The following is a 17,774-nucleotide window of genomic DNA, read 5'->3' as shown; positions in this document are numbered from 1 at the left end:
GTATCACAAGAGGTCACATTGATTACTCTTTGATTCAAAGAAGAAAATTTAATCTAATTGTAGATAAGATATGCTTGTATTAAGAACTTAAAAATTACTGTACTTTTACTAATAAAATGAGCTAAGATACTGTCTTAAGATACTGTTTTACTTTCAAGGCTTTGAAGAGAAAAAGCCCCCTCCCCACCACCAAGTTTCTATGCTATTTAGAAAGAAAATGTAAACTTTTCCCTCTTGACTCATAACACTAAAAACATTCATTTATTCAGGATGGATAATTTTACATAAATTTTTAAATTTGTATTTAATAAACCCAAGTATATGCGCTTTGAATACTCTGTGGCTAGTTACTTTAATTGTGAAATATTTTTGTCTACAATTGAATATATAGAGCACTTTCAAGCATGGACTTGGCACTGCTGTAAGTGGCTGAGCTGCTCCTTTCTGGGTTTTAAGCATGCCTGGAGTGGTCCTTCATGCATGCCTCATTGTACTTGGTGACAGTGGTGTTCATCCTCTGTACTCCGATGAGTACTGCATGTGTGAAGGTGGAGTGTGTCTGTATCCCAGATCATGTCACTTTAGACATCAGTCTATATAGAGAAATTATTGACTATAATTTTTAAATCTTTTTTTTTTAAATTTTTAAATCTTAAGCATCAATAATGTTTGAGTTACTTTCAAGCTTGAAAGTAACAAATAGTATGTCAAAGTGTCTTTTAAAGTTATACTTTAGATAGTAACACTTTGTCACTACAGATTGTTTGGTCAATTAATTCTCATTCATATTTTCTTTTTATGGTTCTGGGGATTGAATTCAAGGCCTCACACATATTAGGCAAATGCATTATCACTGAGCTATCTCCTACCTCCAGTAAATTGTTTCTCAAGAAATGCCTCATCCCCACTTTCCTTTAAGTCCAGTAGATACTGAAGCTAAAATACTTCCTCACTATAAAGGATGACATATAAAAGTAGATATTCAAATACTGTGAACTGGCAGAGTCTTACTAAAATAGGTATTAGGGAAATATTTTTATGTCTGGAATTCATATGAATTTTTCTAAACTACTTGAGCTCAACAAAATTAATTTATGCTAAAAGGTTTCTTTTTAATGACTCTTGGTAAATACACCTTATGAGTTCTTCTTTTCCATGGTTTTTAAACAGTTCACACTGTTTTTGAAATTAATCACATTCTCAAATACAAGTTTTATTGATGTGTTTTTGAAATTTATGTAGAAATAGTAACAGTGCTTGCAATTTTATTTTGCTTCTGTGAGACATATGCAGTTCATAAGTATTGTTTAGATCTGAAATAGTCCATTGAATTTTATTGCAATGACAGTTTTTAGTTTCTAAAATGTTACTTGTACTGTCACCATTTTTTTGTGGTGTACTACAAAGAATTAAATTGTAGTTGTGAAATCTGTGTTATATACTTAATCTTAGCAGCTGTCCTTCACTTTTCCTCCCTGCACTTCCCCATCCTTCTCCTCTCCCTCCCCTCTTCTTTTTGAGACAATACCTTACTATATAACCTGGCTAGATTTAAACCTGTGATTTTCCTGCCTCAGTCTCTCAAAGTGCTGGAATTATAGGCATGAACCACCAAACCTGACTTGTATTTGAGCCTCCTGTAAATAGTTTCTAATCCATAGGTTTTTTTTTTGTTGTTGTTGGTCTTGGGGCTTGAACTCTGGGCCTGGGCGCTGTCCCTGAGCTCTTCAGCTCAAGGCGAGTGTTCTACCACTTAGTCACAGCACCACTTCTGGTTTTGTAGTGGTTTATTGGAGATAGAGTCTCACAGACTTTCTTGCCAGGCTGGCTGTGAACTGTGATCCTCAAATCTCAGTCTCTCAAGTAGCTAGGATTACAGGCGTGAGCCACTGGTGCCTGGCTAATCCATAATTTTGATTTATGTTAACATAACTTGTTACTACTAAAAATATTGTGAGAATTATGAGTGAGAAGTTAAATGTTGAAACTAGCTTAATTTTGAGTAGGAAGGAATGTGGGAAAAGGTTATTAAGCCTTCGTGTGTGTGTGTGTGTGTGTGTGTGTGTGTGTGTGTGTGTGTGTGTATGTGTGTATGTGTGTAAACTGGGACTTGGGCTTGAACTCATGGCCTAGTACTCTCACTTGGCTTTTCCCACTCAAGGCTGATGTGACATTTGAGCCACGTGTGTGTGTGTGTGTGTGTGTGTGTGTGTGTGTGTGTGTGTGTGTGTGTGTGTGTGTGTGTGTGTGTAAACTGGGACTTGGGCTTGAACTCATGGCCTAGTACTCTCACTTGGCTTTTCCCACTCAAGGCTGATGTGACATTTGAGCCGTGTGTGTGTGTGTGTGTGTGTGTGTGTGTGTGTGTGTGTGTGTGTGTGTGTGTGTGTGTGTGTGTGTGTGTGTGTAAACTGGGACTTGGGCTTGAACTCATGGCCTAGTACTCTCACTTGGCTTTTCCCACTCAAGGCTGATGTGACATTTGAGCCACAACTGTACTTCTGGCTTTTTAGTGGTTAATTGAAGATAAGCATGTCATGGACTTTTCAGATCTCTTGCTGAGTAGTTAGGATTATAGGCATGAATCACTGGTGTTTGGTTCAAAGTTCATTTTTCTATGAACTGATAGAGAAAAAGGTCATAATTTAGTGATTTTATGTTATTTTTATAATTACTAATTTTTTAAAAAAGATAAGCTTCTAAATAAAATAGGCATTTAGAACTAGGCATTTCAGTGAGATAGGTTAAACAGAGGCAAAGAAGAATTTATGCAAAATAATAATTCCCTAATTATTGAGGCTGTGATGTAGCCCAGTGATAATTTGCTTAGCATGTGCAAGGCCTTGGGTTTGATCCCCAACACCATAAACAAGCAAGCAAACAAACAAAACATTAATACCCTAAAAATACTTAGTGAGGGTCAGTTTGTCTTTGTTTATGGTGATCATTAGTCTTTTCTTGTACTGCGCCATCATTGCATATCAATTTATCTTGTAATTATCATTATTGTTCATAAGCTTTTAAGCAACACTGTATTCTTTCAACGTTGTGTTGAACTATTGGTTACTTATAAAGATTTGAGAATAACAGTGTGTGTGTGTGTGTGTGTGTGTGTGTGTCCCCAAGCTTAGGGCCCAGGTGCTATCACTTAGCTTTTTTGTTCAAAACTAGTGCTCTACCACTTGAGCCACAGCTCTACTCTGGCTTTTTTTGGTGGTTTATTGGCGATAAGAGTATTATGCACTTTCCTGCCCAGGCTGGCTTCAAAGTGTGATCTTCAAATTCATTCATCTGAGAAACTAGGATTATAAGCATTAACCACTTGCTCCTTCTTGGTGATAGCATTTTTACTTGAAAATGAGAAAAAAAATGCATGTGTTTCTGATATGTGTAGCAAATTTAACTTTAGATTAAAAGAAAAAGAGTAATATTGGCTAAAGATTTCTCCAGAGACTTGGCTTTCAAATTCAGTAGATTGTCCAAGAGAAAAGAGTCTTGTATGTACATTCTCATTGTATTTCACTTAAAAAAAATTTTTTTTTTTGGTTATTCAGTATTGGGTTTGAAATAAGAGCCGTATGCTTGCTAGGTAAGCTTCCCATCACTTGAGCCCAGTCCTATTTTAAAATATGAATGGGTTAATGTTTGAGTTAAAGACATCACATCAAAAATGAAAATCATGTGTGTTTGCATGGTCTTATAGAATGTTTCTGATAGAAGAATAGAATGTAACACTAAAGTGATAACAGAGCATATAATTCATGTCATTTTGTACTTTTTTCCTTATGGTCTTTGTTTATTTTCAGTCTGCATTGGATTGGTGGCCCAAGATTGATGCTGTATATTGTCATTCAGTTGAACTTCGAAATATGTTTGGTGAAACACTTCACAAAGCAGTGCAGAGTTGTGGGGCACACCCAGCAATACGGATGGCACCAGTAAGAAATCATTAATTTGAATCTCACCACCTTTCTGTTGTGTTTTTTGTGTCTTTATCTCAGTCCTGATGACATGATTATTTCAGAGAATAAAATGTGTTCATCCTTTCTTGTAAATGTTATGCTATGTTATACTATTTCTTTTTTTTTTAAATTTTATTTTATTTTATTTGAGAACATACTGTACAGAGTGTTATAGTATTTCTATGTCAGAAAATACATTTGTTTTCCACTGTTGAGTTAGTTGAACTTATTTTTCTTACAGAAAATTTTTCATAAAATGCCATCAAAATCTTTATGAATACCATTTTTCCATCTATTTTTTAGTTCCTTTTTTATATCAAAATATTTTGATTACCTTCTCACTATTAGAGGATGAATAAAGGAAACTGACTTCTAAGTTAGTGACTACACTTTATTGGATGCGTAATATGCCATATAGGAAATTAGAAATAGAAATTTAAAATTTTAATTTAACATAAAACATTTCATACTTTAGTAAATATAATCATTTGGTAAAGTTTGAGCAATTCATAACAATACGAACTTCAATTGAAGTTTGACTATTTAAATTTAATAAAGTCTTTACATAGTCGTACAAAGGGATTTCAATTCAACATGTCAATTTATGAGTACAGTGGAGCCAAAAACTTCTTAGTCTAATAGATATTAATCTCTGTGTGTGTGTGTGTGTTATTAATCTCTGTGTGTGTGTGTTATTTGTGTGTGTGTGTGTGTGTGTGTGTGTGTGTGTGTGTGTGTACGTGTACACTGAGGTTTGAATTTAGAACCTGGTGGTGTGACCCAACTTTTGTTCTCAGCTAGGGTTCTACCGCTTGAGCCACACCTCCACTTCTGGCTGCTTTTTTTTTTTTTTTTTTTTGCTGGTTAATTAGAGATAAGAGTCATGAGAATTGGTTTTTCTGGACTGGCTCTAAATCAAGACTGTGTTCTCAGCCTCTTGAGTAGCAAGGATTATAGGGGTTAGCCATCTGTGGCTAGCTTATTCATGCCCCCTGCAGCTATCAAACTCCAGTACAGGAGATTTGGCAGGCCTGTGGCTTCCTAAGTATGACAGGCCAACATCAGAATGGACAGCCCTTCACTCCCCCATATATCATAGAGTGGTAATGAGGCAGCATTATGTAGGAAGGCTTACTGCTTGACACTAGCAACTTGGGCTATTAGATTTTATTAATAGCCTATAGAGACTGAAGTCAGCGAAGTTTTGAGACAGAGGCATAACTGGGAGGTTTGGAAGCAGAAATAGTTAAGTTTTTACAGACTTCAGGGTCAGTCAGCCACAAGAATCTGCTAGTAGTGTTAAGGTGCCCAAAACAGTCATATTTGTGTGCAGGTTCATATAGCACAGGCATTATTAGAGGCAACCGGGACTCTGAAGGCATGGGTATGGCTACTGTCTGTGGCTACCCCCTTTTTGGCCAGGAGAGTATTGAATCAACTGAAGAGAGAGGCACAGTGAATTTTGGGCCTGTGGTCTGTAAAGTACTCATTATATAGAACCTGTTTCCTCTCTATATGCTGACTGCTAAGAAAGACAGCTCTCTTACTGAGATCTAAATCACATGGTCTCCATAGCCTCTTGCACACTTCAGAGAGGTATATGATAATACACATAAGCAAAATGGAAAGCTATTATTATGTGTAAGTCTGTTTTTTCAGTTTTAGATAGTTTTTATTTTACTATGTGGATTTTTTTTTCTGTGTATCTTTTTTTTTTTTTTTTTGCCAGTCCTGGAGCTTGAACTCAGGGCTTGGGCACTGTCCCTGAGCTGCTTTTGCTCACTCTACCACTTGAGCCACAGTGCTACTTCCAGCCTTTTCAAACCCAGAGCTTCATACATGCTAGGCAAGCACGCTACCACTAAGCCACATTCCTAGCCCTTTTTCTGTATATCTAATATTGGCCATTTACCTTTTAGTTTTGGTTTTCAATATAGCCAACTTAGTCCTTCCCATTTACTTTTCAGTTCTGCTTATCACTCCCTCCCTTCCTCCCAATGCCATTATACCTGAATCACAATAGATGCCTTTTCGTATTTATTAGTATTATTATTATTTTTGCCAGTCCTGGGGCTTGAACTCTGAGCCTGGGTTCTGTCCCTGAGCTTCATTTGTTCAAGATTGGCACTCTACCACTTTAGCCACAGTGCCACTTCTGGCCTTTTCTGTTTATGTGGTATTGAGGAATCGAACACAGGGCTTCATGCATGCTGGGTAAGCACTCTACCACTAAGCTACATTCCCAGCCCATAATATTTATTTATTTATTTATTTTTGTCGGTCGTGGAGCTTGAACTTGGCCTGGGCGCTGTCCCTCAGCTCTTCAGCTCAAGGCTAATGCTCTACCACTTCAGCCACAGCGCCACTTCTAGTTTTTTGGTAGTTTGTTGGAGATAAGAGTGTCACAGACTTTCCTGCTCAGGCTGGCTTTGAACAGTGATTCTCAGATCTCAGCCTCCTGAGTGGCTAGGATTACAGGTGTGAGCCACTAGTGCCTGGCTAGTATTTAATTATAAATCATATTTTCATCCTCTTTCTGTACTACTTTCTCATTTTACTTTTCTTTCTATAAGAGTTTTCTTGCTCATATTTCATTTTATCCCCCGTTCCTTCATCTCTAATTTTTCCTTTTTACCGACACTTACTTTGTGATTAGATTGCTTGAATTATCATTTTTTCCTTTTATTTATTTACAGTCTTTGCTTTTGTTGTTGTTACTGTTATTTTATGATGTGTGTTTGTCAGTTTTCTTTATTTTACTTCCTTTTCAACACAAGATTAGCAGCTTTCTGGTACTCCCTTTATGTCTCATTAGTTTTTTTCTATTAGGCTTAACCCTCATACCATCTTTTTCTGTATAAAAAAATGCTTAGTATTATTCATTAGTTTACTCCCACTGTCTTTTTTGTACTATACCCTGGTTAGCTAATCTGTGAAGACACATCAGTGCTTCTATATAAGTATACAATTTGAAGGTGGGGATGGGAAGGAAAATCTGGGAGAGAGTAAGGGAGGGGTGACATTGTTCAAAAAGAAATGTACTCTTTACTTGACTTAGGTAATTGTAACCCCTTTGTAGGTCACCTTAATTTTTTTTTTAATTCATAAAAAAAGATATTGGAGCAATATAAGTGACTAGTCTTAGAGATTGCAGCAAACACCAGGCTGTGGTTTATGAATTATAAAAGGTTTTGTAGCTTTTTTCCTCATTCTGCTTGACTGGAAAAGAGTTCTGTGCATATATCTTGAGCACTGAAATCAATTATTTAACAAGGAAGACTTGCCTCTCACTGGAAAATACAACTCGGCCATTATCTAGTTTTAAGTAATCTGTAAGAAATCACCAACTTAAATGGCATGTGAGATTGAACTCTCCTCTAAATCTTGGTCCCAGATATGTAATTTCTAGGGAAAAAATGTCTAAACAAGGTCATATATTTCCTTCAAAAGTGATCAAATCCACAGTAGGTAAAGATACCAATAGTGAAGATGAAGTACAACCAATGAGCTCAATAAATCAGTGATAAGAATGGTTTAAATGTTTAAACATCTGAAGTAATTCAGAGATGACACAAACAGCTAAATATGTAACATTTGAAGAAGGAAATGAATGAGGATACAGAAATAAATTGAAATACTGAAACTGAAGAGCGCAGTGGCTCAAATGTTTAAAACTGAAAAGCTTTTCTAGTAGTGTAGAGCAAGTGGAAAGTAGGGTATTGGAGGTTGAAGATAAAGAAAGCAGAGGCATTAGATCTAACAGTTAAAGAAACTGAAAGCAACAAGATACAAATGGAATTTATAAGACTTTTTGACTCTATGAAATGATGATACCTATCAATTATAGTTACAGAGGTAGCAGAAGTTCAAACTAAGATAATTAAAATAATAGTGATAGTGAAATAATGGCAGAAAAACTTCCCAGTCTCAAGGAAAGGTCCTCCATATCGAGGAGGTGTATAGAATCCCAAACAGGCTTAAAGAAGAAATGCCCCTAGATACATTATAGTTAAAGCACTAAGTAAACAGAGTAAATGAAAGTTGTTTTTATTTATTTATTTTTGGTTGGTCATGTGGCTTGAACTCTGGGCCTGGGCACTGCTCCTCAGCTCTTCAGCTCTAGGCTAGTGCTCTACCACTTGAGCCACAGCACTACTTCTGGTTTTCTGTTGGTTAATTCGACTTTTCTGCCCAGGCTGGCTTTGAACTGTGATCCTCAGATCTCAGCCTCCTAAATAGCTAGGATTACAGACATAAGCCATTGCTGTCTGGCTAATAAAAGCTTATTGAAGTTGGAAAAGGGAAAGATTAAGAAAGGAAATCTCATTAAAATTACAGTAGATTTCCTAACACAGAGTAAATGCAAGGAGGGCATGGAAGAAAAGAATTCAAACCCTAAGAAGTAACAGTTACCAATCTAGATTCATTTATACAGCAAGACTGTCTTTCATAAAAGTTGATAGAGGTATAAAAATTTATATGAGCCAGGCACTGGTGGCTCATGCCTGTGATCCTAGCCAGCCTGGCAGGAAAATTCATGAGACTCTTTATCAACAACATGCACACAAAAAGATAAAAGACAACTGGAAGTTGAGTTGTGGCTCAAAGCAGTAGAACAATAGCTTTGAGCATAAAAGCTTCAAGATAGCACCTAGGCCCTGAGTTCAAGCCTGTAACTAACCCCTCCCCCCCAAAAAAAACCCACTTTACATACTTTTCATGATAAAAGCTAAAGTTTATGACTATTAAGTGTGTAATGCAATAGATATTTAAAGGAATCCTATCAACAGAATAGGACGATAAAACATAAGAAAATAGAGGAAAAAATAAATACTAATAGATGAATAGATTGGCAGAACATATATAGGAAAGAAGGAAGTATCATGAAAAATGAAAGGAAATACAACATCTTTTCAATATTAATGTTGAACATTAATTTTTTTTCTTTTTGTCAGTTGTGGGGCTTGAACTCTGGGCCTGGGTGCTGTCCCTCAGCTCTTCAGCTCAAGGCTAGTGTTCTACTACTTGAGTTACAGTGCCACTTTTAGTTTTCTGAGTGGTTTATTGGAGATAAGAGTCTCACGGGCTGGGAAGGTGGCTCAGTGGTAGAGGGCTTGCTTTGCAAGCATGAGGCCCTGGGTTCAATTCCTCAGCACTACATAAGCAAAAAGAAAAAAGCCGGAAGTGGCGCTGTGGCTCAAGTGGTAGGGCGCTAACCTTGAGCTGAAGAGCTGAGGGACAGCGCCCAGGCCTGGAGTTCAGTCCCCACGACCGGACCCAAAAAACAAAAACAAAAAAAAAACTGAACAAGCTAGGAATAGAAAAAAAATGTACCTGAATTTAGTAAACATATAGCCAATATCATAGAGAAAATAAGTCATTTCCTGTAAAGTCAGGAATGTTCATTCTCCCTACTCCTGTGATACTAGAATTTCTAGCCAGAGCAATAAGACAGAAGAATGAAATAAAAAGGATTCAAACAAGGAAGGAAGTATCCAAATATTTGCAGATGTTATAGTCCTATACTTAAGAGACCCTGTAAAACGATTTAATATATACCTTTAGAAATGTAGCAAGATATTCAAAAGTCAGTAGCTTTTCTATATACCAACAATAAACAAAATGAGAATGGAGTCAGGAAAATACTCTCATTTACAATAGCCATAAAACAGCAAAATACCTATTAACTAAGGAAGTAAAAGATACAGTAAAAGCTATAAAACCTTAAAGAAAGAAATCAGACTTCGAAGATCTAAAGATTTTTCAAACTTTTAGATTGGCAGGATCAGTATCATAAAAGTTTCTCTATGCAACACCAACCAAAAGTCTTAATATCATTTTTCACAGAAATACAAAAATCAACTCAAGAATTTATACAGAGGCATAAAATTTCTCAAATAGTAAGAGAAATTCTGATGAAAAAGAACAATGTGGCCAGGTGCTGGTGGCTCATGTCTATAATCTTAGCTACTCAGGAATCTGAGACCTGAGCCTCACGGTTCAAAGCCAGCCTGGGCAGGGAAGTCTATGAGACACTTATCTCTAGTGAACCACCATAAAACTGGACATGGCACTGTGATTCAAGTGGTAGAATGCTAGCCTTGAGGAAAACAGTTCAGGGACAGAGCCCAGGCCCTGAGTTAAGCCCCATGACCAACAGAAACAACAATAAAAAACAATGTTGAAATTATAATACCAAACTTTAAATGTGGACTACAGAGATTTAGTAACAAAACCAGCTTGGTATTGGCACAAAAGCAGACCCAAAGACCAATTGAATAAAGTTGAAGGCGCAGGAATGAATAATATTATACACCTATAACCTTACAGTTTTTGCCAAAGAAATAAAAAACACACTGGAGAAAGGAGAGCATCTTCAACAAGAGATTCCTGGAAGACTGGTTATTTACTTGAAGGAAATTGAAACCTGTCCTTTATCTTTCATGCTGCACAGAACTCCAGGGTCTGGCATCAGTGACTCACTTTTGTAATCATAGCTACTTAGGAGGCTGAGATCTGAGGATCATGGTTCAAAGCCAGCCTAGGCAGGAAAATTCCTTTTACCTCCAATGAACCACCAAAAAGGCCAGAAGTGAAGCTGTGCCTCAAGTGGTAGAACACTAGCCTTGAACAAAAGAGCTCAGGAAGCTCAAGAATGGCATTTAAGCCCCAGTACTGTCCCCCTCTCCCCACGCACACATGCACGCACACAAAATCCACATGAATCTAGGAACTCAAAGCAAAACCTGAGACTTTAGTACAGAAATACATGGGAAACTCTGAAAATTACAGATACAATTATTTTCTGGTTGAGACTACAGTTGCTTTGAAAACAAAGAACAAGTATTGGGAAATGGAATACGTCAAAATGAAAAGTGTCTTTATAGCAAATGAAATAATTTCCAGAAACAAAAGACAACCATGACTTGGGGGAAAAAATCACTAGCTATTCAGCAGATAAAGGAGTAATACTCAGAATGTACAAGGAACCAAAAAACAAACTGAACAGCAAGCCAGGTGTCCCTGTCTCATTCTTGTAATCCTAGCTACTCAGTAGGCTGAGATCTGAAGGATTGTTGATTGAAGCCAGCCTGGGTAGAAAAGTCTGTGAGATTCTTATCTCCAGTTAGCCACCAAAAGTGAGAAGTAAAGTTGTAGCTCAAGTGATAGAGCCCCAGCCTTTAGCTGGGACAATGCCTCAGGCCCTAGGATCAGCACTAAAAAGCAAAACAAAAATTGGAACAGCAAAACAACAATAATCTCTAGTAAATGGGCAAACAAATCGAACAGAGCTTTTTTTTTTTTTTTTTTTGGTCGGTTGTGGGGCCTTAACTCTGGGCACTGTCCCTTAGCTCTTCAGCTTAAGGCTTAGCACTCTACCACTTGAGCCACAGCGCCGCTTCTGGCTTTTTCTGTTTATATGGTGTTGAGAAATCAAACCCAGGACCTCATACATGCAAGGTAAGCACTCTACCACTGAGCCACTTTCCTAGCCCCTGGAACAGATTTTTTTTTTTTTTTAAATTTTCTGCTTATGTGGTGCTCAGGAATTGAACCCAGGGCCTCATGCATGCAAGGCAAGCGCTCTACCACTGAGCTACCTTCCCAGTCCTGGAACAGATATTTCTTAGGACAGGAAATATACATGGCTAATAAAAGAAGAAATGTCCAACATCCTTTGCATGAAGGAAATGCAAATCAAAACTACAGTAAGTTTTCCATCTCCAGTCAGAATGGCAGTCATCAGGAAAACATGCTGGTGAGAGGGAGAAAAAGGAATTGGCATACTGATGCTGTAAATATAAACTAGTACAATGATTATGGAAATTAGTATGGAGATTCCTCAAAAAACTAGAAAGAGACTTACATTTTGACCCTGCCATAACACTGTTGGACATCTATCCAAACATAAATAAATCAATATACAAGAAAGAATCTTTCATACCCATATTAGTTGCAGTACTATATTAGAATTATGATAATCTAATGGAATCAGCTGAGGTGCCCAATAGCAAATAAATGGATAACAATTATGGTATTTCCATACCATGGGGTATTACAAAGCTATAAAGAAAAGTATCATTTGTAGAAAAATGGATGGGATTGGATAATATTAAGCAAGATAAGTCAAGCTCCAAAAGCCAAGTATATTTTTCATTCATGTGAAAACTAGACCTAAAAATACATATTTGGGGACACATTTACATATATACACACATACATACATATGACATGATTCTAACTATGGGGCTATGAAGGAAGATGAGAAGTAATGGGAAAAGATGATTGAGAAATAACCAGTGAAACTATGAATGATTTAGAATGAATGGTATAGAAATAATATTGAAATTATGTAAGAGTATTGCTTAAGAAACCTGAATGAGAGCTATTGGTGAATAGGGCCTTGATAAGGTGGAAGAAAAGAAAGCAATAGAGTTATTCTGAGCAGAACATAATATTTGCACATCTGAAATAACATAGTTAAATGGTGCAATTAATATATTAAAAATGACAGGAAAGTAAAATAGACTCAGGTGGTGGGAAATGGATTAAAAAGAGGATAAATGAGGGTAAATAAATATGGTCTATATTGTTGATGTGCATGTATGAAAATATAACAATGAAACCTATTGAAATTGTCTAAAGAATGGGCAATAGGAAGGGGAGAGAAATAAGGTGATGAGGTTGATAGGGATATATTGTGTATGTATGTAATATCGTTCAAGGTGATAACCATGTTTTTGTTTTGATTTTAGTCTTACATTTAAAGAAAAAATAACAAGACATAAATTTAAAGAAAAGCTTACACATACATAAACATATAGAATGTCACAAGGGAACTATCTTATACAACCAATAGATGCTAACTTAAAAACAGCATGCTAATTCCCAGAATTTATTAAGTATATTTGATAGTACATTTTGCCTTTCAGATGATATAGTCTTTATATAAAAATGTATGTATTTAAATTTTATTTTATTTTATTTTATTTATTATTATTATTTTTTGGGTCCGGTCGTGGGGCCTGAACTCTGGGCCTGGGTGCTGTCCCCCAGCTCTTTAGCTCAAGGTTAGCGCTCTACCACTTGAGCCACAGCGCCACTTCCGGCTTTTTCTTTTTGCTTATGTGGTGCTGAGGAATGGAACCCAGGGCCTCATGCTTGCAAGGCAAGTGCTCTATCACTGAGCCACCTTCCCAGCCCCTTAAATTTTATTTTTTGATGATCTGTCTTATGTATGGTTTGTTGAAGTGTATATCTTTGGGAGGATAGGGAGAAGGATACAGAACTTGAGGGAAAAAGGGTGAAAAAATGCAGTAGTAGAGCTCACTGGACATAGAAGAAAGTGAACTATACAACTTACGGGTGGAAATGGAAGGGAGGGACTGGGAGAGAGTGAGGCAACAGAAGACACTGTACGGAAGGAAGCGTCATTACCTGATACATGTAATCCTTCTGTATATCACCTTTATAAGAACAATAAAGTAATTTTTAAAGTAAAACGTATTTATTTTAAAGATAAAGTAGTATTTGTGCCTGGTGTGGGTAACTCACACCTATATTCCTAGCTACTCAAGGGCTGAGATCTGAGGTTCATGGTTTGAAGCCATCTTGGGTAGGAAAGTGCATGAGACACTTATCATTTACCAAAAAATCTGGAAGGGGTAGAGTGCCATCCTTGAGCAAAAAACAAAACAAAACAAAACAAAAACCCTGCAAAAAACAACTCAGGGACAGTGTTCAAGCCCTCAGTTCAGTCCTCAGGACCAGCATACACAAACATGCACACAAATGAATTTTGGTTTTTCAGTTTTGTAGTGATATTTCTTCAGAATATCTGTTCCTTAAATAACTCTTCTTCCTCCTGAGGACCAAAATCTTTAGCGTTCTTAGGCTTAATAACAAACTTATCTCTTTTCAATGTTAAGGAGAGTTGCCATATATTGTAGTATGGATATTAATATCTACTTACTGGCTTTGAAAGAGAACACTGTGTTTATTTGGCCATTTTTATTATGGTTGGATAGATTCTTCATAGTCTACAGCCATATTTCTGTATGTATGCTTCCATGTGTAAAGGCATCTAAGTCAATTACTGTTGAATTCTTTTAGAGAAGAATATGAATGTCTCTTAGAATAGAAATAGATGACTTTGGATCCAGAATGTGATTGTTGGAGGTTTTTGTTTGTTTTACCCCATCCTGGGACTTGAACTCATGGCTTGGGTGCTGTCTCAGAGCTTTTGTACTCAAGGCTAGCACTCTTAACACTTTTGCTTTATTTTTTATTTTTATTTTTTATTGTAAAGATACTATACAGGGTCACAGTTACTTTTGCTTTTTTTGTCTTGACTTTTTTGGTGATAATTAATTGGAGATGAGACTGTCTTGGACTGAGTATCCTGCCTGGGTTGACTTCAAACTGTGATTCTCAGCTTTCTGAGTAGCTAGGATCACAGGTGTGTCACCAGCACCCTACTGGAGTTTTTTTTGTTGTTGTTGTTGGTCATGGGGCTTGAACTCTAGGCTTGGACATTGTCCCTTTGCTCTTCAGCTTAAGGCAAGCGCTCTGCTGCTTGAGCCACAGCACCACTTCTAGTTTTCTGGTGGTTAATTGGAGGTAAGAGTCTCACCTGCCCAGGCTGGCTTTGAACCATGATCCTCAGATCTCAGCCTCCTGAGTAGCTAGGATTACAGGCATGAGCTACTGGCGCCCAGCTGAAGTTTTTTTATTTAATGACATCCATAATTAATTTAGTTAACCATAGTATCTCTGTAATTGAAAGATACTTTCTTCAAAGAATTCTGCTCCATGAATATTCTTCAGACAATACATGTACATTGTAACTGGAGAGATAAAATGCTGTCAAAGGAAAAAGTACAATTTATAATTGAAACTGTTAAGTACAGAGATTGGCTATATAGCATATTTCATTAGTTGTAAAGAATACTTGTACTTTTCTCTGAAATTGGAAGTATCTTACTTTTTATGATGTCTCTTATAAACAGTGACTTTTCATCTCTTTTGATGTAGCAAGTAATGATATGTCTTAAAATTGAAAATATTGCAGTGTCTATGAAATATTTGTATATGTAGTATGTGGGATAAGTGTTGGTTAAATGAGTTCCTGGTATGGATATTTGTGAATCATATAAACTAAATATATTTTTACATTTTAGAATTCTTTTTTTTTGTATGGGATTCAACATGAAGTAAGTCTTTTAGCATTTTAATTTAATTTTTATTAGGCTGATTAGATTGATTATTTAAGAATAACACAAAGGGCAAAATACGACATTTTTAAAAAATAAAACTTTTACTTCATGCTTATTTCTATCAATACCACATATTTAGTGGTATAAAATGCTTACATTTCAGTGTCTTTTTATAATAAATTTATTTTTTAAAGTTTTATTGATACTGTTCACAACCTGATATCTGATTCTTTCAAGGTGATACCATGTTTTTGTTTTGTTTTTAGAGTCTTACATTTAAAGAAAAAGTTACAAGCCTTAAATTCAAAGAAAAACCTACAGACCTTGAGACAAGAAACTATAAGGTTCTTCTCTTGTCCATGGTGAAACTAATTCATGCAGATCCAAAGCTTTTGCTTTGTGTAAGTATTTTTTTATGAAGTGCTTTGAAATTATTACATTACGTGTTTCTGGTTTAACTGAAATGCCATGATCTTACTGATACTTTCTAAAGGACACTAACTTATAGATGATGCTAATGAAATTATTTCAAATTTCCTGACTTCTTCATTTCCCTAATCATTAAGTTAACTTTCTTGACATCATTTGTCCTGAACCTGCTATACTAGATTATGTTTCATACATGCCTAGTCCTGGGCTGGGGTAGAAGAAAGGAGCCATACATCACAGTGTTTCTTCAGTCTACATTTATACTGCCCATTCTTTTAATTTGCAATCGCTGTTGCCAAGCAATTGAGCATCTTTATCTCTCTCTATTTTTCTCATTGGTTTCTATTTATCATTGACTCTACCTACAGATAATGTATTTGAAGAAGGAAGTGAAATGGGTGTGGTTAGTATTCAGTTATTATCATAACTGTTTTTATTGCCTTAGGTGACAGTAGATTCCTTAGAACTTCACTCTGGTACACAGAATAATTAGGGACTAATAATGTAATTGCTGTAAATGAGTGATAGTTACATGAAGCGATTAAAAACGTGGGCTCTGGAGACAGAATAATTACTAGCTAGGTGATTTACTTAAACTTCTTTCAGCCTGAGTTTTCTCATTTGAACTAATGGGATAATAATAGTTCCTACCTCAGAGAGATCGTTAAGAAAATTGAAATGATATATGTAAGGCTTTTAGGAACAATTCCTGCAGCATTAAAAGACCTAAATAAATGTTAGCTAATAAGATAAAGTAACCATTAATATTATTTAAGAGCCTTCTCAAATATAATAATTTTTTCTTTTGTTTTGAGGCAGATTTTTACTATGTAATCCAGGCTGATTGTGAATTTCTGATCATCCTGCCTTTTTAGTGCTGGGTTTATAGGTATAAACTACCATGTCCAGCTCAAAATCTAATAATTTTATTTTATTTTTTTTCAGTCATGGGGCTTGAACTCAGGGCTTGGGCCCTGTCCCTGAGCTCTTTTGCTCAATACTAAAGCCCTACCACTTTGAGCCATAACACCACTTCTGGTTTTCTGGTGGTTAATTGGAGATAAGAATCTCACAGACTTTGCTACTTGGGCTGACTACAAACTGCAATCCTCAGATCTTAGTCTCCTGAGTAGCTACGATTACAGACATGAGCTGCCATCACCCTGCAACAATTCTGATTTTTATAGGATGATAAATTTACCCTTTGTCAAATTTCTCCAGTTCCCAGAGAACAGCATCAAACAAAATTTTATATTGCTTTATTCAGTGACAGGCTTCTTTCTTCTATTGCTCTCTTCCCTCTTCTCCTTTTCCTTCTCTTTCTCCATCTCACTGTCTCTGAGCTTTTTTGCTCAAGGCTAGTGTTTTATTACTTGAGCCACAGCTCCACTTCTGGCTTCTTTGTTATTAACTGGAGATAAGAATCTCATGGACTTCCCCCGCTATGTTATTTTCAACTTTGGTGTTGTGTTTTTCCAAGCACTATAATAATAGAAACTTATAACTAGGTCTTTGGTTTCATGAGTTCTGTGAACCCCCAGTTTTTATTTATAAAATTGTTTTTTAAAATTAATATTTGTACTTGTAATCTTCTTGCCTCGTCTGCCTTAGTAGGCCACCACATTAGTCCCCTTTTGCATCCTGAATTTTAAAATGTGTGTGCATTTGAGCAATATTTCTAGAAACAGCAAAGGAAAAAACAAAGAATTCCCAAAATTTCCAGTGGAGCACCCTCTTCTCCCAAAGTTACCATATTTTGAACTTTTTGCTGATCTGATTCAAATTAAAGAGCCTACCAGAATAAATTGACCTTTGGCTTGGAAATTCCGTTACATCTGTCAAGTAATGAAATACCTTTTCATTTCTTTTTTAATGCTGTTTCACCATTAATGCCATATAATACCAGAATCAGAACTACTTGTTTGGCCATAATTCATTCAGAGTACATACCAACATACAATTGTCTTTTATGTTGAATATAATATTGTTAGAAAACAAAGAGTTTAAATAAAATGTACTATTTTCCAATCCAAAGGTCACGATTCTTTGTATTACTATTATTGTTTTTGTTTTCAGTGCTAAGGATTGAACTCGGGTCCTTGTGCTTGCTAGACAGGTACTCTATACTACTGTACTCCCATCTCTAGCCTTGGGATTTGTTTGCTTG

The 17,774-nt window shown here is 36.2% G+C and overlaps 1 protein-coding gene across 13 annotated transcripts in view; it reads left to right on the top strand.

The window, feature by feature from the left end:
* Nucleotides 1–17,774, top strand: part of Nf1 (neurofibromin 1) — a 244,947-nt gene that overhangs the window by 73,784 nt on the left and 153,389 nt on the right. For 8 of the 13 annotated variants that reach the window (XR_011373054.1, XM_070027260.1, XM_070027267.1 and 5 more), the window contains 3 exons: nt 392–421; nt 3,807–3,938; nt 15,445–15,579. Coding sequence is in view for 12 of the 13 variants with exons in the window: in XM_070027260.1 (XP_069883361.1) it covers nt 392–421; nt 3,807–3,938; nt 15,445–15,579 (297 nt within the window). In the remaining variant the exon portion in view is untranslated. The remainder of the gene's footprint in view (nt 1–391; nt 422–3,806; nt 3,939–15,444; nt 15,580–17,774) is intronic. The other 5 variants (XM_070027268.1, XM_070027265.1, XM_070027263.1 and 2 more) reach the window with 2 other exon arrangements.

This window comes from Dipodomys merriami, unplaced genomic scaffold (assembly GCF_024711535.1).
Source record: "Dipodomys merriami isolate MVZ:Mamm:240054 unplaced genomic scaffold, mDipMer1.0.p SCAF_19, whole genome shotgun sequence".
Classification (NCBI taxonomy): domain Eukaryota; kingdom Metazoa; phylum Chordata; class Mammalia; order Rodentia; family Heteromyidae; genus Dipodomys; species Dipodomys merriami.
This window is presented reverse-complemented; position numbering and strand designations above follow the sequence as displayed.